At 42.1% G+C, this 26,168-nt stretch overlaps 1 protein-coding gene across 1 annotated transcript; it reads left to right on the top strand.

The window, feature by feature from the left end:
* Window positions 1-28: 28 nt before the first annotated feature.
* On the top strand, window positions 29-26,031 carry LOC110978998 (uncharacterized). The gene is made up of 25 exons (XM_087148529.1): window positions 29-249; window positions 2,769-3,206; window positions 3,929-3,994; window positions 4,629-4,680; window positions 5,221-5,288; window positions 6,326-6,480; window positions 6,684-6,824; window positions 7,265-7,400; window positions 7,632-7,720; window positions 8,201-8,313; window positions 8,701-8,771; window positions 16,998-17,063; window positions 18,396-18,447; window positions 18,789-18,856; window positions 19,351-19,505; window positions 20,093-20,233; window positions 20,778-20,913; window positions 21,234-21,322; window positions 21,714-21,826; window positions 22,079-22,149; window positions 22,838-22,924; window positions 23,484-23,650; window positions 23,827-23,927; window positions 24,518-24,633; window positions 24,722-26,031. The coding sequence occupies exons 1-25, from the start codon at window positions 172-174 to the stop codon at window positions 24,896-24,898; spliced, it is 2,946 nt and encodes a 981-aa protein (XP_087004655.1). The 5' UTR covers window positions 29-171; the 3' UTR covers window positions 24,899-26,031.
* Window positions 26,032-26,168: the final 137 nt, after the last annotated feature.

The following is a 26,168-nucleotide window of genomic DNA, read 5'->3' as shown; positions in this document are numbered from 1 at the left end:
CAATCGCGCGACGTGGTAGCGCAACTTCACCTCTCAACGGATGCTAATCACCGCCCTACAAGAAGTTTCGTTTACAACGGTGTTGTAAGGGCGTAAAGAACTAAAGATTTTGGTAGTCTTGGTAGTGCTGGGTCACCATACCTCACTCCATTCTACTCTTGCTCTAACTCCATGCTCTGCCCAACCAGAGGCTGCAGTGTGTACACAAGGATGAAGTGTTTACGGACGGGTGCGTTTGCTTGCGTCACGGTAAATCCCCATGACAATTTGTCTTACGTAACATATCGATTGCTGCATTTTAAGGGTCACCTCGGTAGTTTATCAACTATTAATTGCACTCGCTCCAGAGAAAAATCCCATTCAGAACCTATAAATCCCAGGATTAGTGTAACTTTATACAAACTGGGAGAATGGTGTCATCCAAATTTATACTTAGTGATTACGTTCTTTACACCCACCCCTCTGTATTTATGCAATTTACTAAAACCCAGTTAGCGCAACATGTGCCTATCTTAAAACCACTTACAAGTCTGAAATGTTCATTCGGGAAATAACGCACGTTACCGTGAAACATATTCCGGAAAATCTAGATCTCCCGCAAGCATCTAAGAGTAGAATAATGTTTCGGTACATCGCCATAATTCTTCTATGGTATTTCAAGGTGAATTATGAGGAGGTGATTATTATACAAGTCCGATAAAGTTTTGTTCTCAAGGTAAATTTAAGCTGTAATTGTGATTGAGTACGTGTGCGATGTCACAAGCGACTTTTCAGTTGTCATGCTGTATAGTTGGCAAACTATGGCAAAACTATAGTGCTAAACCAAAAGAATAATCCAACAAAATTTTGACAAATATCCAAATACCAAGTCTTGTGCTAAATACCGAAATGATCTGACTTCCATTTCAACAGGAAGTCAAGAAAGAAATGAGTATTTGGAGGCGAATGTCGTCCAACCAAGGGGGAAATTTCTGGAAACGTTAACGTTGGCGGCCCTTTACAAATTGGTGGACAATGCTCGTAAGGGTGCACTGTCCCCGTTCAGGGAAAATTCTCCGCCAGGCCAAGGCGCTTAAAATTAAAAAGTACCCCTACAAATTCTTTCGAAAAGAGGGGTTTCTGCGGGCCAAGAAATTATGGGATTGTGAAAATATGGCCCAGGATAATTTCTGTAGATTCAGGGGCACCAATCTTGGGGCAAAGCAGACAAAAATGTTTTTGAAATATTGCCATAACAGTTCGAAAAGGTGAGTGATGTCATTTTAAAACTAGCTACTGAGAAGACTTGGGAACGTTCACTTTTTTTGGGGGGGTGAGTTTGTTTTCGGCGGATAATTAAAAGATTCATTTACTACCATTTGAAATCAAATGAAATCTGAAGAACTAAAACCTCATTTTTTTCTTGAGAGGTCTCAGGGACTTCAGTTGCGTGCAATGGGGAACCAAACTTTGTTGATTTTAGACTGTTTTCAACGGGGTTGAATCATAGTTCGGTGCATCCGTAACAGAAGAAATGATCCACTAAATTCAAAATAGCGCCCTCTGCTTCTCTTTAACGGAGGAGGCAGTGAGGGTAATCAGCTTTGGCGAATTTGTGACGGGCATTTCAAGAGATGTGGCCCATGTTCGTTGATCACCCTTTATGTTTATTTATCAGAAACAAGCTCACTGGATTTCATCGGCTGCGAGCGTGTTTTTGGCTTAGTTAAATATGCATTATATGCCATAAATTAACACGACTTAAGAACCACTGAATTCAAGGCTCTGCCGTTGTAGCATACAAGTCTGCATACCATGTCTGCAAGCAAGACATTGAGAGATCTATACTAAGCATTTTAGGTCTACACCAGGTAGTTTTTTTTTTTAGTTTTGAAGGGTGTATATCAAATAGAATAAGCGATGAAATCTCTGCTTGTGTTAAAAATTTATAAGGTTGCATGGATCCAGGGGTGGGGCAACTTTCTTCAGGGGAAACGTAATTTAAGGATTTTTAACCTGTTTTCCAGGGCTCTTCGTGCACAAGGCTAATTAATTGAAAGACATTTAACACGCTGTACATCAGAGAAAGGGAAATGGAACAGTTCTGTCACTGCAAAATCGTCATTATTCCATTATATTTACTGAAATATTGGTCTCGTGCTTGGAACCGTGGTCGAAATGCGGAAAGGCAAATGGTCATACGAGGCTTCTGCACAAACTGTTAGTCAAAGTGGCACTAATTTGTGTCTGATAACGCAGCATGCTGTGACAAATTCCGGCGTTATTGTGACCGCGTTATTACCCACATCATCAATTCGTAAAACAACTTGCCGATAATCGACATTGCCCAAAAGATTACAGGGCGAACTTTGAACACTTGAGAGGTGGCGACATGGCCGATTCTTGTTCTTTGGGCCGCGTAATAACCTTCAACATACTTAAAATACTGCTTTCATCGAACTATGCCATCGTTGATGTTTCTGTGGGCAAGTCCAGAAGTTCTTTTGTCTGTTCACATAAGCCACACTGGTATGTCCTGTGCTTTTTTTTTTACATTTTGTGAATTTTGATGCATATAATCATGACTAGTGAGACGCAAAGAAAGGACTTTGAGGGCTCTCTGTAATATCATTAAACAAACACTATGGGAAAACTTTAATTTGCTCTGTTTGGTGTGCAAAAAAGATTACTTCGTAAATGGTTCATTTGTAATCTTATACAACCACAGCACGATTATTCATATATGTTAGTGATCTCATGCATGCTTGTCGTTTTGGGTCCCCGTGCAGGGCCACAGAGGCGGTAGCACCTCTCCCTCTCACCCTCTTCAGAAGAAAACTAGGCCCTCCTCCCTGCTGCTCCCTCGCAGTAACACCATGGCTGAATTGGACGATGTTGGTACTTTCGGCGTCTGGGACTACGTGGTGTTCGGCTGCATGCTGCTCATCTCGTTGGGCATCGGTTTCTTCTACGGCTGCACCGGTGGCAAGCAGCGGACCACGGCCGAGTTCCTGCTGGCCGACCGCAACATGAACCCCATCCCCGTAGCCATGTCGCTGGTGGCTAGCTTTATCTCAGCGATCACGGTGCTGGGTACGCCGGCCGAGGTCTACATCTACGGCTCCATGTTCTGGGTCTTCTGCTTTACTTACCCCATTGTCGCCCTCGTGGTGTCGCGGCTGCTTATTCCGACATTTTTCAGACTTAATGTAACCAGTGCAAACGAGGTAAGGTATAGGTTAATGATCAGCTACAAATTCTAAGTCGTCTTCTTGGAATTTTATAACGGCACGACGGCAGCATTTTGCCACTCCCTCTACCCAAGGTTAATTAAGTAATAGGGAGTCAATTTTTCAAATTTCTCGAATGCTGTTGGATACTTCACACTACTCATACTTGATTGAAGTCTGTATTAACTCAACAGTGGTAATTCCACACTATTTCAGTACAAGGTATACCGATTTCTTCTTTTTTGATATAGAAAAGTCTGAAAGAACAGTCACCGATAAAAGCTTTGAAAGTGTTGAACCACTGAAGTGATATGTGCTAAACAAACGTGTTGCTTTGAGCAAAGGTTTCTTTTCTGAATCCTATATTAACAGTTGTAAATGATTGAAATAGGATTCCAAATTTGTTGTTTTATTTTGTGGTTTTCTTCTGTTGTCCCCAAACCCAGTACCGTGGACGTCATCAGTGGCGTAATTACCGGGGGGGGGCACGGGGGGCACGTCCCGCCTGGAGGCCCGTGCCCCTCTGGTGCCCCCCCCCCCTTGAAATGGACATTTACGTCCATTTATGTAGGTAGGCGTTTAGACAGGCACCTAGTTCAATTATTTTCAGCCTGCCCCCTGAAAACAAAATGTGCACCCCAGGTGCCCCCTCAGCTGTAGCACCCTAGTTACGCCACTGGACGTCATAAACAGTTTCAAAATGCTTCTTTCTGTTTCAGTACCTTGAGTTACGCTTCAACAAAGCCGTTCGCATCGCGGGTACTTTAACATTTTTCCTGTATATGGTACGTTTTACTTCCTCTTTTCTTGTGCTCTTCTTTTGAGGGTCTTTTGATTATCAACCTACAGTATGCAGACTTTATTGTTTATCCACAACTTTTAACAAAACAAGTACCCGTGTAGTGCTTCTTTGAATCAAAATGCTTCTTCCAAGTTCATACGCGCGCCTCACGGTTGATCGTCTTTCTAAGTCTTACCAAACGTACTTTTTGTCGCGAGGGAAAGGGTATTCAATCCAACCAAGGCGCCTTTTCAACAGCTAAGCATTACGAACTTAGCACACGACTCCCTCAACGGTGACAACGAGATAGGGCATGCCGACACTAGAAACTGTGAACATAGCACAAAGACAGTTCGCACAGGCTGAAACGGTGCATGGGTGAAGATGAACAGTGTTTTGCCCATACGTTTTTGGCATGGGGCTCACGCAATCCACTTTCAAATGAGTTTGGGGACGCATTACGAAAGTGGGCGTACTTGCCTCGTCTGTGAACCATGGCGAAGTGGCGTTTACCATTCTTTTTGAGATAGACACATTAGCATAAATTGGGGTCACTATTTGATACGAGACAATATTGTTATTTGCTATGCTATGCCATTGAACAGTTACCTAGGCTCTCTCTCCCTTCTCTTCTGAAGGTATTTTACATGGGAGTAGTCATCTATGCTCCGGCCTTGGCACTCAATGCAGGTTAGTATCTATTGCACTTCATTTTACCCTGAACGATGTAAATTGTTTTCCTTTTCCTATGCTACTGTTCTAACTACTCGTTTGGAGACAAAGGATATCTTCTATATTAGATTGAAGCGCATTTTAATTAATTAGCAGTGTGACACTGGCTTTAAAGAGCAACTCAAAGGAAAACACGTTTTCTCTGATTTTATCGGTTCAAATAGATACGAAAGCATCCAAATCGAACGCGGTGTCATTTGTCTTCACAGTTCAATTATAACAAATTAAAAAAGCGCTTTTTTCTGTTCATGCGAAGATGCGTATTCTGAACATGCTGAATGTAGTTTGCGTCATTCTGAGAAAACAGAAAAAAACGAGAGGAACCCTCGCCCTGCGTTCGTAGAGGATGAAGCCTTGTGCATGTCAAACATTGCATATAGCCATTGTTTGTAGCCATTGGCTCTTTAAGCACACTTACTCGCTGTGCAGTTTGGTGTCAGTTTTACACTTTACCTGTTAATTCAGAATATGTATTTCATTTCTCCTCGTTTCTTGCAGTGACCAATATCAGTTTGTGGGGGTCCGTCCTGGCCACAGGACTCGTCTGCACCGTTTATACAACAGTTGTAAGCATTATATCATGCAATGTCTGAGATTTTGTTGTGGTTAAATAATGGGAGATCCTATTTGCGTCAGTAAATTGACACCAGTCGTTGAACGTAACAAAATCATTTTCACGGCGGTGGACAGAATTGTCTTAGCGCGTAGGCCGTGAATCATTCAGAAATGACATAATTACTTTATTTCGCACAATATATAATATTTTGGTTAGAAACCCTGCATGTGTCTGCGAATCAGAAAGTGTCCTCACTTCACAAATTGGCGTGCTTGGTATCTTGTCTTTGGAAACAGACTGTTCAGTGTCGGCAAATTCAGACATTTAATCCCTGAACGTCATGCGTCCCCAGTAATGGCGGAAACGTTAAACTACAGATGCGCGGAACCATTTTATTTCTCACGTTACTATCATAAAGACAGCCAGCGCCTTCCTGACGTGGTGTTGTGATGTATACACGTCTGCTTGATTCCTGCGCGTGGCTCTGAAGAAGCCTACAAACCAGAACCACGTCCACCGACACATAGGATATGTGCCACTTGAGTGATGAGTGGTAGAAACTGGTGCATTTTGATAGCTAAAAGAGTCGGACTGTTTTACAGCGGGGAGGGGGGGACTCAATTCACACCTAGGAAGTTTCATTTTAACTCAGCGTATGATTTTGTTTTATTCAGTTATGTAAATGTCGTGGCTCTAGACTCAGTCCATGTGCTCTGAGCATGAGAGAGTCGACAGAAAAAGTACAAATTTTTGGATGACCTGTCTTGGCAAAAGCGGTGTTACAGCGTAAAAACAATGACTGCAGGAAACTGTCCGCCTGAAAGAACCCGAAGGCTTGAGGACAGGAAAAAATGCAATGCAGCAATTTCAGAGAAACGTTATCCGCCCTCCCACGGCTCTTATAGGATTAGGCCGACAAGCGCTAACCCGACCTTCGTAAGGGCGAGATGGCAGATATAGAACACCATGTGAATGTTACTACGGCCGCGACATACGCACGGCCAATTATACTCAGACCTCTTTCTTTGTCGTGTTGTCAACCTTCAGGGTGGTATGAAGGCCGTGCTGTGGACCGATGTGTTTCAGATGTGCGTCATGATGGCAGGCTTTCTGGCCGTCATCATCGAGGGCGCCATCCGGCTGGGTGGACTCGGCAACGTCTGGCAGATCGCCGAGGAAGGGGGCCGCATCGACTTCTGGAAGTGAGTCTAGCAATCAAACAAGCCATGCGGAGAAAAACATACTGGCCAATCAAAGTTGATGATGTCTGTTGTCTTCCGAGGATGTTTTGGGAACTGAACCGGTAGTCCTTTTATGTGGAAATGCTCATACTCAGAGACCATATTATAGTTTGTGTTTTAATTTTGTAAAGAAATGTCAATTTCGTTAACCTTTTTCTTCATAGCTTCAACTTCGACCCAAGCATTCGTCACACATTTTGGTCCATTGCCATTGGGGGAACCTTCACGTGGTTGGCGACTTACGGAGTTAACCAGGCCCAAGTACAGCGCTATATGACGACAGGCAGCGTCAAAAGAGCCCGGATGTAAGTGCCTCATGATACTTCGGAATGAGCCGAATTTGCCAGAAAAATCATTTAAGACGGCAGATTTATTTGATACTGTGTTACATAAGAAATGAAAAATCCACACACTGAGCACAACTTCCATAGGTTTCTACTCCATGAGTCGTAATTTTGACTAGTTTGGGCTGCCAAAATTGTTCTACTACAATTTCGTTTTTAAGCTTTGTGACAAAATGGCAGAACAGATAAATGAAAGCTTTAGAAAGAGAGATATAACAACTTCCATTTAATAAAAACAGTTTACAGAGGCCTCAAACGGCATGAGGCCAAAGTACTGGCTGACATTTCGGTACAGTGTAACTTGTATAAATCTATATATCAAACTAGCCCTTTGCATTAATAATGACGTGATTTAGAACGTTAGATTTATTTAATATTTCCTGAACTGCTTGTTGTTTCAGAGCTCTATGCTTAGCAGCTGTTGGCATGATTATTGTCGTTTCGGCGGCCTGTTTGTCTGGTCTCGTCATGTATTCCTTCTACGCTGAGAAACAGTGCGATCCATTCACCAGCAACAAAGTCTCACAGACCGACCAGGTATGAGTCCCAAGATTGAGGATGTATAATTTTGCGTCGGGGCTGCTATTTTTGGCTTTGTTTCGTGACAATTAAGTGCAATGTTTTGGAGCTACTTTACGTTGACGCTGCGGTGTAAAAGATTACTCTCTGATGGGTTCAACCGTCTTGCCTGATTTGTTGTATCGTGTTAACTTTTATGTTTCATTTAGAAAAAATTCTATCTTTGCTTCTGTTTTCCTCTTCTTTAAGTTAATTCCTTACTTCATGATGGAGTTGTTCGGGCGGATCCCCGGCCTTCCAGGATTCTTCACTTCAGCCGTTTTCAGCGCCGCACTCAGGTCAGTTGACCTTTGAGACCTTTCTTAATGTCCCCGTCGGCATGGGCTTAAATTCCGGTGAAGGGGATATATTCCTCCTCCCAAATTTTGACCAGAGGGTGACAAAAAGGTGAATGTAAGGTACGTTTCGAACTCACAACCAAACATTTGGTAGAACTAAAAAGGGAACAACTAATTTAAAAAGCATTTATTACGCCGTTTTAATGTAAAGTTGGTGTGTGTCACCAGATGTACTGTATCATCACCACCGCCCCTGGCGTCAAGTGGTGTCAATTAATTGCCCCTCCCCCCACACACCGACACACTGTATGTGGGAGGAGTCAACGTTTATCTAAGCTAGGTCAATTTCAATGAGAACATATCATCGCATCCTGTCCTGTCCTGTAGATGGAGTGCCTAATTGCCTCTCTACATTGTACACGTTACCCACTGAAATTTCAAATATCAAAATTTCTTTCACCTTTTCAACTGCTGTTCCAGTACGGTTTCTTCTGGGCTGAACTCTCTCGCCGCTGTCACGGCTGAGGACATGGTCAAGCCGTGTTTCCCCCGCATCAGTCAAGAGCGATACACGCTGGTTACCAAAGGCATCGGTAAGTACCACATCGTCCTAGAAAATGCACTAAAAGGCAGTCACTGCAGGTTGAAATCGTACGGTTCAATCTGTCTCCACCTCTTTTTTCTCCTGGACAGCAATTCCTGGGGCAGTTACAATTGAAAGTGGATATGAACATCAACTCTGATCAAGATGTGTACTTACAATGTTTACTACATGATTACCGATGTCAAATAACCAGCTACAATTTGATATTTTTAATCTTAAAATCTAGGTAAAAACCTGTCTTTAGATACCTTATCTTGCTTTTTGAGACAAATGTCTTCAATTTTGTTCATGTGTCTGACGATAATATTCAAGCTTCATTTTCCCCCTTGGTTCGAAACGTCTCGTTTTCCTAAACTCTCCATGCTTTATTTTTCAGCACTTGGGTTCGGCGTGCTTTGCATACTGATCGCGTACATAACTTCATTGCTTAATCAGGGCGTTTTACAGGTATGTGGATTTCATATATTAAGTTCCTTGTTCCGTAGTTATGGTCACAAACGCGGTCACGATATTTCATCTATTTTGTTGGGACCAAAAATGTTATGGAGACAGAGAAATGTCCCCACAACTGGGTTCTAATTCGCTTAAAAAATGGTCCAGCCGTTTTTACATAACACTATGGAAGTTGTCCACTCCAAGGAAGTGTGACTTATTTTGTGTCTCTGGCGTCATGTTTAGGTTTTTTTGGCATCCATTTGGTCGATTGCTGCATTTCTGTGTGACATAAAATTGGCCTCTGATTCTCAGCTTATTCTTCACTTGATTAACTTAATTTTATGTTTAAAGATCAAAAGTAAAAAAAAAATAAAGGTGCACCTGTACTTGAAAGTGCTCCTCAAATCTTTCAATCCAGTAGAACACCGCTAGCGCTGTAATCAATACATAACCGTAAGTTCGGGATCACCGATTATCCAGCTTGGTTCCTGAATTTTCTTTGAACTTTTACCCTTCTGTTGATAAGGCCAGTTCACCTCGAAAATTCCGTTTTTTTCTAGTTACGACAACAGTAGCCAGTTACCTAAGAGTACCAAATGAAAGAAGGCTGACTGCGAAGGATTCTAGTAATGCAGAATGCCAAATGATATTTATCCCTCGTCGAGGTAGAAACTATGCTTTTATGGCGATTGTTTATCATTTTGAACTGTAAAAGTAACGTTACGTTTTTCATTTACGTATAATTGTCTGTTCTGGTGAATAGAAAGTAGTGGCTATTTTATATTAGCTTAACGACCTTTAAATCGCAATCAAATTCCTTGCAAAATACGTGCCATACAACTTCGGCTGAAGCCATTCGCATCTTGAGTGTGGTTTCAAACATCGTTTTGGATTAAAAGTATTAAAAACTGTTAACAAAATGTTTATTATTCAAGTTTGCACTGAGCCTCTTGGGCATGACCGGAGGTCCTCTACTTGGTCTGTTCAGCCTGGGACTGTTCTTTCCCTGGACTAACTCAAAGGTAGCAAATACCTTCATAATAACACCACCATACTCTAAATTATCATCATTGTCGCCTGCATAAGTACAGACTCACTACAGTCACCCTCATCAAACGATTTCTGTCGTCCTCCTGTGTGTTTTATTGTGAATTTCATATACTTTAGAACTTTTTTCTCCAGCTCAGTCGTCATCTTTGTCTGATACAGCTTCACTGCCATCAACTTCAACTGCAGCTGTAAGGTCATCCGAGCCATCCCCATGCCTCTCATAAGTATCTATGGCATCACAAACCTCCCCATGGGCTGTCGTAGACACCTAAAGCTTTGTCGATATGAACTTCATGTAAGCCTGCCATTTTTGAAAACCCCGAGTTCATTATTTTACAGCATCTGCTCGATCCTCGTTATCGCTAGTTCAAGTTTTGATATGTCGCTATCATCTCTGTCGTTAATGTCGCCAGGTTCATCATTGTTGCCATTCATGTGTGCCTCCAAAGTCATTGCTATTTTCCCCTTAATTGTCTATTGCGCGTCATCGTCTTCTATCACCGGTGTCGTCGTCCTCTATTTCTGCACTTAGGAATCTCATTATTAACGTCATTTCAGTCAGAAAACTATTAAGACACCATATAAACAAATAACTGAAAATATTTCTGAAACTGTTTTATTTCCTGTTCAAAACCAAGCTTGTTTAATTTTTGAAGGGTGCGATCACGGGGCTGGTGACAGGCCTGGGTTTTGCCTTTTGGGTCGGTATCGGGGCAATCATTTACCCTCCAAGCGCCTACAAACCACCGCTAACCACTGAAGGATGCAACCTGACCACTACCACACCCAGCCCACTTCTGACGACGTCTCTCCCGCCAGAAATGTAACTTTTAAAAAGAATCTGTCTGGCTATCGTTTGCTCAGGATTCGAACCGAGTTCATAATTACGTTTGCCAGTTTTGTACACTCATGCTCTAAAGTAATGGTATTTTGCTTCTTCCCCGCTTAGCCCACCCATTGCTGAATTTTACACACTCTCATACACCTGGTATGCTTGCGTCTCTTGGCTGGTGACCATCTTCGTTGGACTTCTGGTCAGTTTCCTGACAGGTAAGCCAGCTTGCTGCCCTCTTTTTGCTAGGGTTCAGATGGGCATCCTCCCAGAAGAAATCCTTTCAATTTCCTTTCTGGATCAACTGGCTTTGATCGAAGATTGAAAGTGGCCTTGGCTACCTGCCAGGGACTCCACGAGCGCGCACCTAACTCTTGCATATCCTGCAGCAGCGAAACCAAATATCACAGATGCTTCCTTTTATCCTTCCGTCCCATGGTATATAAAAAAGGTAACTCAGAAAAATCCAGAATTCGGAAGGTATACCACCCTTCACTGGACTAAGTGGAAGGTGAAGTGTGTTAAGCGTGCTAACTGGATGCAGTAGGAACTACAGACTGCTGTTCTCCGCGACTGTACTGGAGAAGAATACTTTTTTGGTCCGTAGGTACCACCAAGAGGCAAGACATCGACCCTGTCCTTCGGTCTCATTGCGTGGACGGTCTGTACTGCTGCCTCCCAGAAGTGATTAAGAAGCCACTACGATGCGGAGACGAGAAACCGGTAGGCAGCACACGATCAGACTGTGTCATGAATCAGAGAGAAAAAAATGCTTTGATAGTCAAGCAAGTCATCTCTATCTTTCTCTTCTTTCAGGATTACACCAAGAAGGACGAAGAGGCAGATATGTTCGAAGTGAAAGAGGTCAAACTAGACTTGACCAATCACGCCCTGGGTAACGATGACGTTGACATGGTAACAATTGCCAATGACCATCCTGGTGGTACTGACAAGGATAACGGCCTAGACAATGAGGTTTTCACAGCTCTTTAACCATATGTTGACAACGATGACTAATTTTTATGATGACAACGTAGGCCTACCTCTTCCGCGCAGAAAAAGTATGCCTGCGTTTATGAATGCTTTAAGCGTTTAATTTTCCTCAATTAAAAACCAAGGCCAGTCAGATTAAACCATTCTTGTTACAAAAAGAACCGTTATACACTATCATTCATAAGAAGCAGACTTAATATATCGAGGACCGGTAATACGCTGTTAAAAACTGTCTGTTATATAACAGTAGATTCTATTATTAATTGGCATTAATAATAGAATAATAGAGAAGTTCCTATTTTGGGACTGCACATTCTACTGTCAGTTTCTCTGTATACTAACAGAAGATTCTTTTGGAAGTGTATTTAGGACAGGGTAAGAAAAACTTTGCTCATACATACTTTGTTTGTACGTGCGGTTTTGTAAATAATGATCCTAGGCACTGGTCGCATTTTAAATTCCGTCTTTACCAGAAGCATCTCCTCATCGGTTGAAACGAGCCATGCTGGTGGGGAGTGTTGTTTTGTTGGTAGGGCTGGACGCGTACGCAACGTTCATTGTCAATCGGGAACCAGCAAAGTGGAGTTCTTACCAAGGGAGCCTCTGTTGCTCGAAAATCGTACCCTCTCTTGGTCCTGCTCGGGCCCAGTGACCTGAAATTTAGTCATGCAATGCAACATGTGGATTACTAATCCGTAAATACGGTTTAGTAATCCATACGTACGAAATAGTAATCCGTTCTTACGAATTTGTTTTTCTTACCATTTCCTAAATACACTTCCATAAAAATTTCCTTTTAGTAAACAGAGGAAAAACTGACCGTAGAAAGTGCTGTCCCAAACCAACAACTCATATAAAGCCATTTGACAATAGTATCTACTGTTATTTAACAGAAACTTTTAACAGTGTACAAAAACATGTCCGGTAACATTACAGGCACACACACATAAAACAGCTTGATTAATGAGTCAGAGAAGTTTGAAATCGGCACCATAAATTTCAAATGATATGCCCATGATATTCACGTAGATAGATAACAGCATTTGGAGTCTTTAATTTCATCGTACGCAAAGTAGATCTAGGGGATTCGCACTCCTCCCCTTGAGACGAACTCTGATTGGCCGCTAAATGTATCAGCTTCGTAATCAACAGCTCTTCATGAAAAGAGCAATTCATGGTTCCAATGGCATAAACAATAAACAGCCACGCTAAGAGTATTAAAATGTCCAGTGTTTAAAATGTCCTTTTCGGTGCCAAAGATGATTCGTCTGAAAATAGAATATTCAAGTAAGAGGTAAAACACAACTATTTTACATTGATTTCCATACAGCTGTATGACTACAGGTACATACTTAGTGAGAAATACGTTTAACTTACTTCTTAGTTTTTTAACGTCTTTTCATAGAAAGATTAAATCATTTGGGCTTTTAGCCAGCTTTTCAAATAACTTGTGACCAAAGTATTACTTATTTTATATGTTATTTTTCACCCTGTTTCCTACGGCTGGTCTTGGGAAAGTCTTGAGAAGGGACTTGGGATAGACTCAACTTCAACGTTGCTTGTTGCCAGTGCTAGAAACACCCCTTATCGTTGAAAAGAGAAACCTGTTGGGCAGCTAAGCCCCCAAACTGAGCACGACCGTGCTTATACGGCACTTTCATGTCAGTTCACACGCGTCGATAAGTCTAAAACTCCATTCATAGTTATTAATAATTATAAGTAAAAAAGAATTGTATCTTACAACAAGGGAGGATTAACGTGTGGAAATTGTACTTTGTTTGCCATATTGGATTATACTATTATTATCTAGGGGTGATTTGAATTCGCAGAGTTTTCCCAACAACAACTTCCCTTCAATAAAATTCAACTTCATACTGATCCACTGATTTATTTTCTACTTTACGCCTAACACTCGGGTTCCTATAATTTCAGTTCACAGAGCTGTTCGTGAAAGAATGTCGGTACATTTTTAGTTGCTTTTAGGTTTATCTGTTCATTAATGGAAACCCCTACAAGATCTGCATACACTACCTTAGAAAATTGGCGCCCGTTAAAGGATGTGGTGTGCAGAGTGAAATTAACTCTATTACGGTGGCCGGCAGACTATCGTAAAAAAAAAAACCACAATTTTTTTGTTTTCTCGAAAACTACAGCATTCTGTGTGGAAATATTTAACAGACTGATTGAGACTGTTATGGACTCTCTTTCAAGTAAGATACTTTAGGATTATAAGGTAGTCTGATTTTCGGGATTTTACCAATGGCGTACACCACCTTTAACCAATCATTTACGGTTGAAAATGAATGACTACGGATTCTTAACTTTCATTTTGTGGTTTTCTTTTTAATGTCTCCAAACCAACTTTTGACATCATGAATAGTCCTCAAATTTTTCATTTTGTTTCAGTACCTCGAGTTACGCTTCAACAAAGTGGGAACTCTAATATTTTTTCCTGTATATGTTACGTTTTACTTCTTCCTTTCTCGGCCTCTCCTTTTGCAGTCATTGAATTATCAACCCATGTTAGACAGGCTTCAGCATTTATTCACGACTACCAAATTATGATTGCTGTACCCACGGTGTTATTTTATGTAGTGTTTTTTCAAGTTCATGCGCGGACGTCCTGGATATTCATATTTCTGACCCTTTTACTCCAATCGTTTGTTTAGACACACCCGTATACAGTGACAATGTGTCGCAGCTTGGACAAATTGTTTCAAAGAATAATCTTGATGCTGTTTAAAGAAAAGATTATTAAACTCTGCCAATGGTGCTGATGTCAATATTTGCTGAAGATTGTAATGTGATCCTGTAAGAATTTTCGATGTTTTATTGTGTCATGTCTGCCACTAGCAAACCCTGTTGCTTGGCAGTCGAGCAGTCATTTCCAGGGTGTGTAGCATTTTGTATGAAATGCTGGCGTATCAGCGTCCAAATTGAGGTCAGTTTAGTTTCGTGGGTGGGGTTTTTGTACCCTTCAAACGAATCAGTTTGTAATATTTGGCTCTTTCATTCAAAATTGGTTCATGCTAGTGGCGACCCTGACTGGACACAATGTGTTGAAAAAATCATCTATTTAGCATGACCACTGCCTTCATTCATTGTTGTGTCTACGCGTTCCAGTCTTCTTGGGACAAATTCGAAGTTTATCGTCTAGGAAGGTTCAAGGAAAAAAATGAACCTACAATTATAAACCTGCATTTCCAAAAATTTTCAGTTCGCGTGAGCGTATATCGCACGGAGGCGCGCAATGCTTTTTTAAATGAAGATTCTTAAAAATCGTTGCACTTTCTGGTGAAGAACTAAGCTCAAAGTGGGACGCATGATAAAAATTGGCATTGCTACCACTTTGCTAAAGGGCGTTGGAAGTCTATTACAAAGTGCATGGGGTCTCTGGATAGTGAACCGCTGCAGCGAAATGAATAGTAACCATGAATAGTACCCAGGCGTGAAATTTCTGCTCATAGCGTTAAAAACCTGTGGGTGAGGTGTTGCAAAACAAATGTTGACTGCTTTATCTCTTAGTATAGTAAAACTAGTCTCCCAGGACGAATAGAATGCTCTACGGATAACTCGGGAGGCTAGTTTGCTACCACTCGAAGCAGTCAATATTTGCTGACAAGACAGTATTCTTATATGTTATGACATGTCATTGAACAATTATGTAGGTTTGTTTTCCTTCTCTTTTGAAGGTATTTTTCATGGGAATAGTCATCTATACTCCGGCCTTGGCACTCAATGCACGTTGTATCTGTTGCTGGGTTACCGTTTAGAAATAAAAATCTTCTTGCTTCCCTAAATAGAGTAAACTTTCTTTGTGCCCCCGTTTGATTGTTCAGGCTTTACGGTAATGTTATTTTGTTTTTCCCCGATTAGCCAGGCAATCGCTGAACTTTACACGCTCTCTTACAGCTATTATGCTTGCGTCTATGCTTGTGTTCGTTATTATTTGCTTCTTTTAAAAGCTGCCAGCCATAGTTCTACCAGCCACTGGTGGCCAAATACAACTACAATGTACATAAAGAAGGGACTCTTGCTCCCCGTGATGAAACGCTAAAAAAATGCGCCCTCTTTTAGTAGTCTTAGAATATGCGCAGACGTGTGCGTACTGGTATACATTACCGGTCTCTGGCATCTCTAGAGCCAAAGCCCTTGGCCAGGGAACTCGGCTGTGGCTTTAAAATGCTCGCTCAAGTGGTTGGTTGTGGATGCAACCACATTTCAGAGGGTTATGAGACATGGCAGGTAAACAGACGGGATAAAGTTAGCTTGATCGGTTTCGTGTGCTGAAAATTAATATGTAAATGGTTCATTAGTAAATACCTTACATAACACGTCATGATTATTCAGAGTATTAGTAGCCTCATGCTCACTCATCGTTTTGAGTGGCAGGACAGGCAGTATTCACACCTCTCACTTCCTCATCAGAAAACGAAATCTGGGCAAGAAGCTGGCACCAGATCACAAGTTGTACTGCGCCACACCTTCAGTGGAGACTCACCCCTGGTTTAGCCTTCTACCGTAGCTCCCTCGCAGTGACACCATGGCTGAATTGGAAGTTGTTGGTACTTTCGGCGTCTGGGACTACGTGGTGTTTGGCTGCATGCTTCTCATCTCCTTGAGCATCGGCTTCTTCTACGGTTGCACCGGCGGCAAACAGCGGACGACCAGCGAGTTCCTGCTGGCCGACCGCAACATGAACCCCATCCCCGTGGCCTTGTCACTGGTGGCTAGCTTCATCTCGGCAATCACAGTCCTGGGTACGCCGGCCGAGGTCTACGTCTACGGCTCCATGTTCTGGCTGTTCGCCTTCACCTACCCCATCATCGCTTTCGTGGTGTCGCGGCTGTTTATCCCGACGTTTTTCAGGCTTAATGTGACCAGTGCAAACGAGGTATGGTATGAGTTCACATACAGGAAACAAAAATGATGACATCATTTCAGATCCTAGGTCGTTTTCGTTTTTTCCCTGGAGCTTTAAAGTTTCTTAAGTTTTTTGTTAGGCACAATTAATTTTTTTTCCCAAATTCCTCAGAAGTAGTCCGGTATCTCACAGTGACTGTACTTTGTGAAAGTCTTCAAGATGATTGCAACTAAAGGGTAAAATCAACGCTGTGATGTGAATAAAACTTGAACAATACTCACAAAAGGTTTGAAAATGTGGATCCAATTACTGTAATCACTGAGAAAATTTTTCATTTTTGTTGTTCTGTTTGTAACGTGCATTCATTTCTGTAAATGATTAACTCAAGTTCCCAAACGTGTAGTTTTGTTATGAGATTTTCTCCTTCAATGTCCCTAAACCAGTTTAGAACCTCGGGCGCTATAAAAGCACAGTTTTGAAATGTTTCCATTTGTTTCAGTACCTCGAGTTACGCTTCGGCAAAGCAGTTCGCATCTCAGCCACTCTAACATTTTTCCTGAATATGGTATGTTCTACTTTGCACTTTCCTGTTCTGTTCTGAAGTTGGTCTATTATCCACCAAAAGTGGGCAGACTGTATTGTTTATACACAACTGCCACATGCACGATTTCTGGCCCGGGTAGTGCGACAATGGCTAAGCGATGTCATGTTTCCCCAAGTCTGTCACGTGTGTGCATTATTGTCGCCATTATTAAATCGTAATTTTTGACGCATGTGGAAGGGTGTAGCATATAATCTATAACCGGTTTCAGACACGCCCAAAGTGAGAAAAATTCACGCAGCTCGCGGAATTCAGACTGATTTAGTTTATAATCTTGTCATTATTTGAAGAAAGGATTGATGGACCCTGTCGATGGTAGTGATGCAAATATTTGCGTATACTATAGGTTCGGTTGTGATCACATACGAATGTCCTGTGTTTTGTTGTGTCATACTTGCCATCAGTCAATATTGTTGGGCGCCAGTCAAGCAACCAGTTGCGGAGTGTTATAAAATGTGTTAGTTTATGGATGCAGTTAATGCACCATTCAAACAGACCAGTTTGCAATAAAAAGGCTCTCTTTAAATATCGGTTCATGCGTACGATGAGTTTCTTTTCAAACTCTGCAAACGATGCGGTGTCGTTGCCTTCTTCACACGAGTCGACGGCCTTGAATAGAAGCCGAGCAACACCTGCACATAATAGATTTTCATGTAAATTAAAAGAAAGGTTTTTTTGTAAAAAATTATACACGGTTCACTTCGCATTTGTCTCGAAGACTCATTTCCTTTCGTATGTCATGATTAATTTTGTCTTGGTGGCTCATTCTAGCATTCCAGCCCTATAATGTGATACGTCTACCATTGTTTTTATGAGGGACAATTTACTTTCGTCGTCCGGAAGTACGACAGACAATAAAACCCATGTTTGTCTCATAAACTTCAGACACATTTACTCTACTATGTATGCCTATTAAACATAGGCCTAGGTGTTTGACAGAAAATTATTATTTAACATTCATTTTATATATTTGGCAATATGTATCTTAGTATCCATCTATTTCTTCGAAAATATAGCTGCATCTTTACGGGTGAGGAATTATGCTCAGAGTGGGGACTCGTCCAAATGGGTTTGGTGACCAATAGGCCTATGTGAGAAAGGGCATTGGAAGTCCCAAACAAATTGCACAAAATCTGTGAGTAGTGATCCCTGGGGAGGTGGTGTTTCACCGCCCTTCAGAAATGGATGGCTACAAAAGTGGGTTCACTTTTCGATACGTGACAATATTCCTATATCCGATTGTGCTGTGCCATTAAACAGTTCTCTTGATCTCTCCCTCTCCCTTCTCTTCTGAAGGTATTCTACATGGGAATTGTCATCTACGCTCCAGCCTTGGCACTCAATGCGGGTTTGTATCCATCACTTAGTTAAACCTCTGAAAGAGAAATAGCTTCCCTTTGCTCTAAACAGTGTCAATTTTTTACTTTCAATTTCTTCCGGCTTTTATTACGACCAGACGTTTAGATACGGAGGGAGATGTCCTCTTCAGAGGTGGGATAAGACTAACAAATAGAGAAAAACTGTTCATTTTGTGCGTTTTCAAAGGGGTGATCATCGGGGTACGATAAGGGCGTACGTGAAATAGCAGATTGACACCAGTTTCAAGGCATGCTGTTTCGTTTTTATCGGTTGTATTACTCTATCATTCGCTTTTTGATTCAAAATCTATAACCCCTTCGTTTCTTGCAGTGACCAACATCAGCTTGTGGGGATCCGTCCTGGCCACGGGACTCGTCTGCACCGTATATACAACTATTGTAAGCATTGCCCAATGGTCAGCTGTTCGATCAGAATTTCACATTATGTTGCTGGGGTACATATTAGAGTCAACTACTGGGGATTCTTACTCTCTTCACGCAGCCGAAACCAATAATTGAAATCAGGCTGACGTAAAGTTAATACCTGTACATTGGGCAAATTTCACCAAACTGGGAACATGTCAGTCGGAACAACATGCATAATTTCACATGTTATGGCCGGGAGGATTGACCAGGGTAACTGAACCCAGACGGAAGCCTTTTTAAAACCATCTAACAACCGTTTGGGCCCACTCACACATGCAGTGTACCTGTACAATTACCACCACGGGTGTCTAGGAGGAAATACAAACTGGCGTAAACCTCAAGCCCATGGTGATGGCTCTGCTCTTTTATGCGTATGGTGGCGCAGTTCGGATAGAGCTGTGCATAAAACACATACCAAACACGAGCTAATAATAAAGGATTACTTTGCCGTTTGGGACAACCTTCAGGGTGGCATGAAGGCCGTGCTGTGGACCGACGTGTTTCAGACGTGCCTCATGATGGCGGGCTTTCTGGCCATCATCATCGAGGGAACTATCCGCCTGGGTGGAATCGGCAACGTCTGGCAGATCGCCGAGGAAGGAGGCCGCATCGACTTCTGGAAGTGAGTCTAGCCATCAAACAAGCAATGTAGAGAAGAACATTTCCATTCAAGGTTAATGATGTAAAAAAAAAATGACTTCCACGCACGAACAACGGAACATTCTTTGCTATCACGAACGACGCCCCTAGACATTATTCAGTTTTGTGAAATAAGAGGCATGACCGTAAAGCACAGAACGCTTTTAAAGTTTGTGAATGTGATTTTGGAAACTGAGCCACTAACTAGTTGGCTAGGCTCCTCAAGTTTGCTCTTATTTGGGCTACCTCTCGGAATAAATGTAAGATATTACCTTTGGAAACTTCTTGCAACAATACTGTCGGCATTAGGCCTACAGGATATAAGTCTGCCTAATTCTACCTCTTCCCCGTGCACAAGTTGGTAGGGAGCACGAGGATGACCATGCTGATTTGGTTTACTCAGCACGTGTCAAAACCACGCCATTTGGAGAGAGAGGGCTGTTTTCAGGTGGATTTGATCTTAGCTGACGCGATCTCTCCGTGTCATCTTAAAGATGATAAGGTAGCAGTTATTCATCAAGCTATTGATGTAAGAAATGCTCATTTCGTGGTCCCTGTTCCCTTTCATAGTTTCAACATCGATCCAAGCATTCGCCACACGTTTTGGTCCATTGTTGTTGGGGGATGCTTCACGTGGTCGACGACTTACGCTGTCAACCAATCGCAGGTGCAGCGCTACATGACGACAGGAAGCGTCAAAAGAGCCCGGATGTAAGTGCCTTCATTCGGCCGATACATTGCAGCAGAGTCCTGTACTAACCGAATTTTCCAGAAAACAAAGCTGAAGACTATGTCTTTTATAGTCAACGCAAGTTTCACAGCCATTTTTTTTTAAACAATGCAACATAGTAACAGCCAACTGAAACTAGGTTGAGAAAGAGATAACAATATTTTGCAAAAATTGATTACTTTGAGAAGCTCTGAAGGAAGGATGCCAAAATCCAAGATTTGAACTTCTGTTGTTTTGTAACACATCGTGCATGTTCCCAGTTTTGCAAAGTATTTACATTTATATGTTGTACGACGTACAACGTCGTCCTAACAGGGTGTATCAACAGACCCTATTTTTCCCATCAAAGACTGTGTTGGATTTTTAGTTGCAAAAACTTATTCCAAGTGATTTTTGTCACTGTTTTCTGTGCAGCTGTATTGAACACAAATTATTGATCCAATAGCTGATAGACTTTGAAGCATTTCTGTCGTCAACTTACATAAATTATGTGGTTAAATTCTGTTTTTGTTTTGTTTTTTGCAGAGCTATGTGTTTAGCAGCTGTTGGCATGATCATTGTCGTCTCGGCGGCCTGTTTGTCTGGTCTCGTCATGTATTCCTTCTATGCAGAGAAACAGTGCGACCCCTACACCAGCAACAAAGTCTCACAGACCGACCAGGTATCAGTTCTGAGACTAAGGACTTTCCGGCTTTCTTGCCTTCCACCGACGGGGCAAAGCCAGAAAACAATCAATGCAACTTTGAGGCAACAAAGGTGGCACACATAAGCCGAGATTTCCTTTTTGTGTTAATAGACTTAACTTTGACAGAAATTATCGGAAATGACATTTTAAAGCTGCAATTTTTTTGAGCTGAAATAAGTTGACGCTGCAGAGGTTGAGCAAGTCGATCACCGTCTGGACTGATTTGTTGTTTTCTGTTAACTTTTATATTCAAGTTAGAAAAATGCTGTCTTCGATTCTGTTTCCGTTTATTTCAGTTGATTCCTTACTTCATGATGGAGTTGTTTGGGCGGGTCCCCGGCCTTCCAGGATTCTTCACTTCAGCTGTTTTCAGTGCAGCGCTGAGGTGAGACCTGTCATACAAGTTTCCGTCTGGATCGAGAGCACTCAACCTTGACGGCCAGTCCTAAGCCCTCACCGGTGGCACCTTCATTCCACGAGTGTTCATTCCTTCACGCCGTCTGTCCAGCGCGTCTCTTACGTTCTGATCCTTCTATAGCAACCTTGCGCTTAGGGCGAGACTCTTATTTTGTCTTGACTTTGAAGGAGATTTTCCCTGGCCTTTCAGTGCAGAGACATTATTTGAAACCAAACTGTTCTAAGGCTCGTGTCCAGACTAGCAAATCTGCAAAATCCTTCACGCCACCATGCTTTTGTTTCTAATACAATGGGATTTTAAATCTAAAAAAAATCGTTTTGGTTGTTTGACTGTTTTAATTCTGTCTTATATATGTCAGTACGGTTTCTTCTGGGCTGAACGCTCTAGCCGCTGTGACAGCTGAGGATCTGGTCAAGCCCTGTTTCCCCCGCATCAGTCAAGAGCGATTCACGCTAATTACAAAAGGCATTGGTAAGTACTAGTTCCTCCCAGAATGTGCAGTCACACGAACGCATTTTTTTCCTTTTTGAAGGGGGCAGTGGTGGTATATTTGTGTGTTTTGTTTGTTCATACATGCATTCCATAATTTGGGCATCGCCTAATAAATGTTCACGGGTATTGTTTGATTTCTCGAATGCCCTAAGCATTATGAGTCCGTCTAGTATTCAAGCTCCTCGGTTCCAAGCTTATCATTTTCATAATTCTGCGTACTTTATTTTTCAGCCCTTGGATTTGGCCTGCTTTGCATAGTGATTTCGTACGTAACCTCGTTGCTCAACCAGGGTGTTTTGCAGGTTTGTGTCAATTACAAATATACACGGGTATATCACACGGTACAAGCCGTCCACTTCATGAACTCCTTCACTGTGCCGCATTGTGCGTGTAGGATTTTATATCCATCTGATCACAGCTGCATGTCTGTGTGGTTTTGATTGGATCCCGTCTCCCCTTCTTCTCTCGATTGAATTTATAATGTTTAACTATCAGACTTAAATTGCCTTACTCTTCAAGTATTGCCTTACTCTTCAAGTAGCTTTGTGTTGGAGATGCTGCCCTGCTTGCCTCGAAAACTTTTATGTTTTCCCGGCTATCACCAATTCCCGAAGTACCCAATGAAGCGCAACCTTTCTTTAAGGATTGCTTTAATATTGCCAAGGATTGTATGAGATTTGTCAGAGAATGTGCATGACCTGTTGCTTAGTCGATGTGAAAGAAATGGTTTCTAATGATGATAAATCTGAAAAAAGTACTTTTGTCATCTACGTATCCGTCTGTTCTGGTAAGTAGAATGCTTTGGGTACTTTATTTAATTTTGGGTGAAATTCGAATCTGCGTTAAATGCCTTGGAAGTAAAATATGTGTCAAACAACTTAACTCAGGCCCATTCGAACCACAACGTGCTTTCTAAGAAAAATTGGCCAGCATCCTTTTGGATTCAAAGGATTAATTAAATACCGTACGCTTGTGTTTTCATTTTTCTAGTTAGCACTGAGCCTCTTCGGTATGACCGGAGGTCCACTGCTGGGTCTGTACAGCCTGGGACTGTTCTTTCCCTGGACTAACTCAAAGGTAGAAATATCCCCACCACAGCCATTTGAATGACAATGAACAATATCGTTATTGTCATCAGAATAAACGCGGGGTCGGTCATTATTATCAACCCCGTCCAACGATTCTCTGTAGTCTACTTGTACGTTCATTTTGAACTTCATGTGCCTAAGGGACTTTATCTCCTTAGCTCCATCGTTATCTTAGGCCTCTCTTGCGAAGAGTATCTACGGCATCACAAACCTCTCCATGTGCCGTCTTCCACAACTCCCATTTTGTCGAAATGAACTTTATGCATGTTTTCCTCTTTGTCAAAAAGGTGCCATCATGTCACAGCACTGCATGATCATCGTTATGGCCTCTTTTTGTTCTAAGTCACTTCACTTATCATTGTGACTATCACTTTTTGCTGTCATCGCCAGCAATGTGGCCACCCTGCATGTGTTAGGTCTAATGATTGCTATCTTTTCCAAGGTTATCTGTTTCATCTGGGAAAAGAGAAACAATAAAAAAACCTGAAAATGTTTCCAAAACTGGGCTTAGCTCCATGTTCAAAACCAAACTTGTTTGTTTTTTGTAGGGTGCAATCACGGGGCTTGTGGCAGGTCTGGGATTCGCCTTTTGGGTCGGCGTAGGGGCAGTCATTTACCCGCCGAGTGCCTACAGACCGCCGCTAACCATCGAAGGATGCAACCTGACCACCACGACACCCAGCCCACTTTTGACGACGACTCTCCCGCCAGAAATGTAATTTCTTAAACTGATTCTCATTACTGCTTGGTGACCTTTCTATCTGGATCTATGTGTTACTAACACCAAGGTCGAACCTTGAAACCTTTTAATTAAGATGTAAGTGTTTTTGTGTCAGTTTGTATGATTACGCTCGAAGGTGATGGATGTTGTTTGTATTTCTCCCCCATTAGCCCACCTACTGCTGAATTGTACACACTTTCATACGCCTGGTATGCTTGTGTCTTTTGGCTGGTGACCGTCTTCGTTGGACTATTGGCCAGTTTTCTAACCGGTAAGCTAGAATGCTACCCTCCACATGCAGCGAGCCAACTGGATATCATCATGTTTTTAGAAACATGCGTATTGAATGCATTGTGCAGCATGGCACTATGACAACAGGTTATGAAATATTGTGGGGTCTGTGCCCCACGGCGCGCCCTTTGGGGTAAGAGAGGACGGGCCGATACTTGAATGCCATTGCCACCCACACCAAGCAGATATGTCAATTTACTCGCGGTGTGTAGGCACAAGGATTGTCCTCCTGTGAACCTGTCTCCCACACTTGTCGACTCTCCCTGAAAAACAAACTTTGGCCATCGTGTTTTTAGCGGAATCACTGGAAGATATTTTTTACAGCCCTCCCATCTGGATCAAGCGGTGCAAACTGAAATTTGACGCACGTCTATTTGAAGTGGTGGCAACAGCCAGTGAGTTCACGAGCGTGCGTCTAAGGCTCGCACATCCAGCATCAGCGCAGCCAAATGTTCAGTCGCTTCCTATTATCCTTCCGCCACAAGGCTTTAACTGGGCAAATAGAAACAATTTAAATAATTCCAGAATTCAACAGTACAGGAGGAGAATACTTTTTATTTTTGTCTGTAGGTGCCACCAAGAGGCAAGACATCGACCCTGTCCTTCGGTCTCATTGCGTAGACGGTCTGTACTGTTGCCTCCCAGAAGTGATTAAGAAGCCACTGCGATGCGGAGACGAAAAACCGGTAAGATATGCACATGTAGACTTAAGAATGCGTTGTGAATCTACAGGGGGGAAATGCTTTTATAGTCAGTCTCTCGCTGCTCTTCCAGGATTACACCAAGAAAGACGAGGAGGCAGATGTGCTCGAGGTGAAAGAGATCAACCCATACTTAACTGATCCAGCCGTGGATAACGATGGTGTTGACATAGTGACAGTTGCCACGGAGCAACCGGGAAACACTGGCAAGGAGAACGGCCTGGACAACGAGGTCTTCTCAGCTATGTGACCATGATGACAACGAAGATGCATTTTAATGGTGACGACGTACCTCTTGCGCGCAGAAGATTACGCCTGCCTTTGTAAATACTTTAAGCGCTTAGTATGCCTCAATTTAGAAACCAAGGCCAGTCAGATTAAAACGATCGCTTATCAAAATACTTACCATATTAACATTAAAATACGACACGTTATGTGCTAATATTACGGGCACACACGCACAAACCAGTTTGATTATTGAATTAAAAGGATTTAAACTTAATCGGGGTATTGAGGGAGCCTTTCATTTTGCTGTAACCTTTCACTAGAGTGGTAGCCAGTAGCTCTTCAGGAAAAGAGCAATTTATTGTTTCTGTAGCTTAAACAATAAACAGGCTCGGTGAACTCGTTCAACATTTCCAACGATTCGTGTTATTGTTCTGGACAGTGAAAATACTATATTCAGGACAGAGGTATAAAAACTTTCCGTATCACGTCTATTTCCATACATTTGTGTGACCAAATGCTTTATGAGAAATACATGTAATTTATTTTCCAACTATTCTAAAACATCTGTTTCCCTCCTCCCCCTTCTATATCGATTAAAATATTTGGTTTTGTAGCCAATTGTTCAAGTGATTTGCGATAAATTTACTACACTATTATTGTTTACCCTGTTTACAAAGTGGTCTTGTGAAAGTCTTGTGAAGGGACTTGTGATGAACTCGAGTACTCAAATGCTTGCGGCAAGTACAGGACTGAGAAAGCAAAACGTTCGTTTCACCTGCAAGAACAGTTTCGAGTCAGCACACAGGATTTTCCGCGTCTGTGGTTACCCGTTAAGGCACATTTGCGCCATTACTTCAAGGAAAGTCATATTTTCGTTGAGCGTTGTTTTGCTATTTGGTGTTTTGAGAGTTGAAATAATGCGTGACCCAATGCAATATCGCAGGCTACAGATTTCGTCCGAGAATTCAAAGGCATTGAGCTCTTTCTTTTAACATAATTCTCCGTCAGGAATGCTGATGAAAACGAACATATTGAGAGTAAAAACATATTTCGAGTTCCAGTATTCAATTCCATTGTTTAGGCCTTTTGTTAAGTTCTTTTCAAGGCCTTCACCTCCAAACTGGCTCCGGTTCTTCCTACTGATTTTTTTTGGCTGGGTCACAAATGCGTGTTAACGACCACTTCAAGTATCAACAAATAAATGAGTCAATAAAGCACGCTGAGACTTAAAGGTGAACCTTGAACTCTTCCGTTGAGTGGTCAGACCACCACTATTTCTGGTTGAAAGAGAC

Source organism: Acanthaster planci, linkage group LG18 (assembly GCF_054643075.1).
Source record: "Acanthaster planci isolate LZ-2023a linkage group LG18, COTS_SCS, whole genome shotgun sequence".
In the NCBI taxonomy this organism is placed as follows: domain Eukaryota; kingdom Metazoa; phylum Echinodermata; class Asteroidea; order Valvatida; family Acanthasteridae; genus Acanthaster; species Acanthaster planci.
Note: the sequence above shows the minus strand (reverse complement) of the source record. Positions and strands in the feature narration are given on the sequence as shown.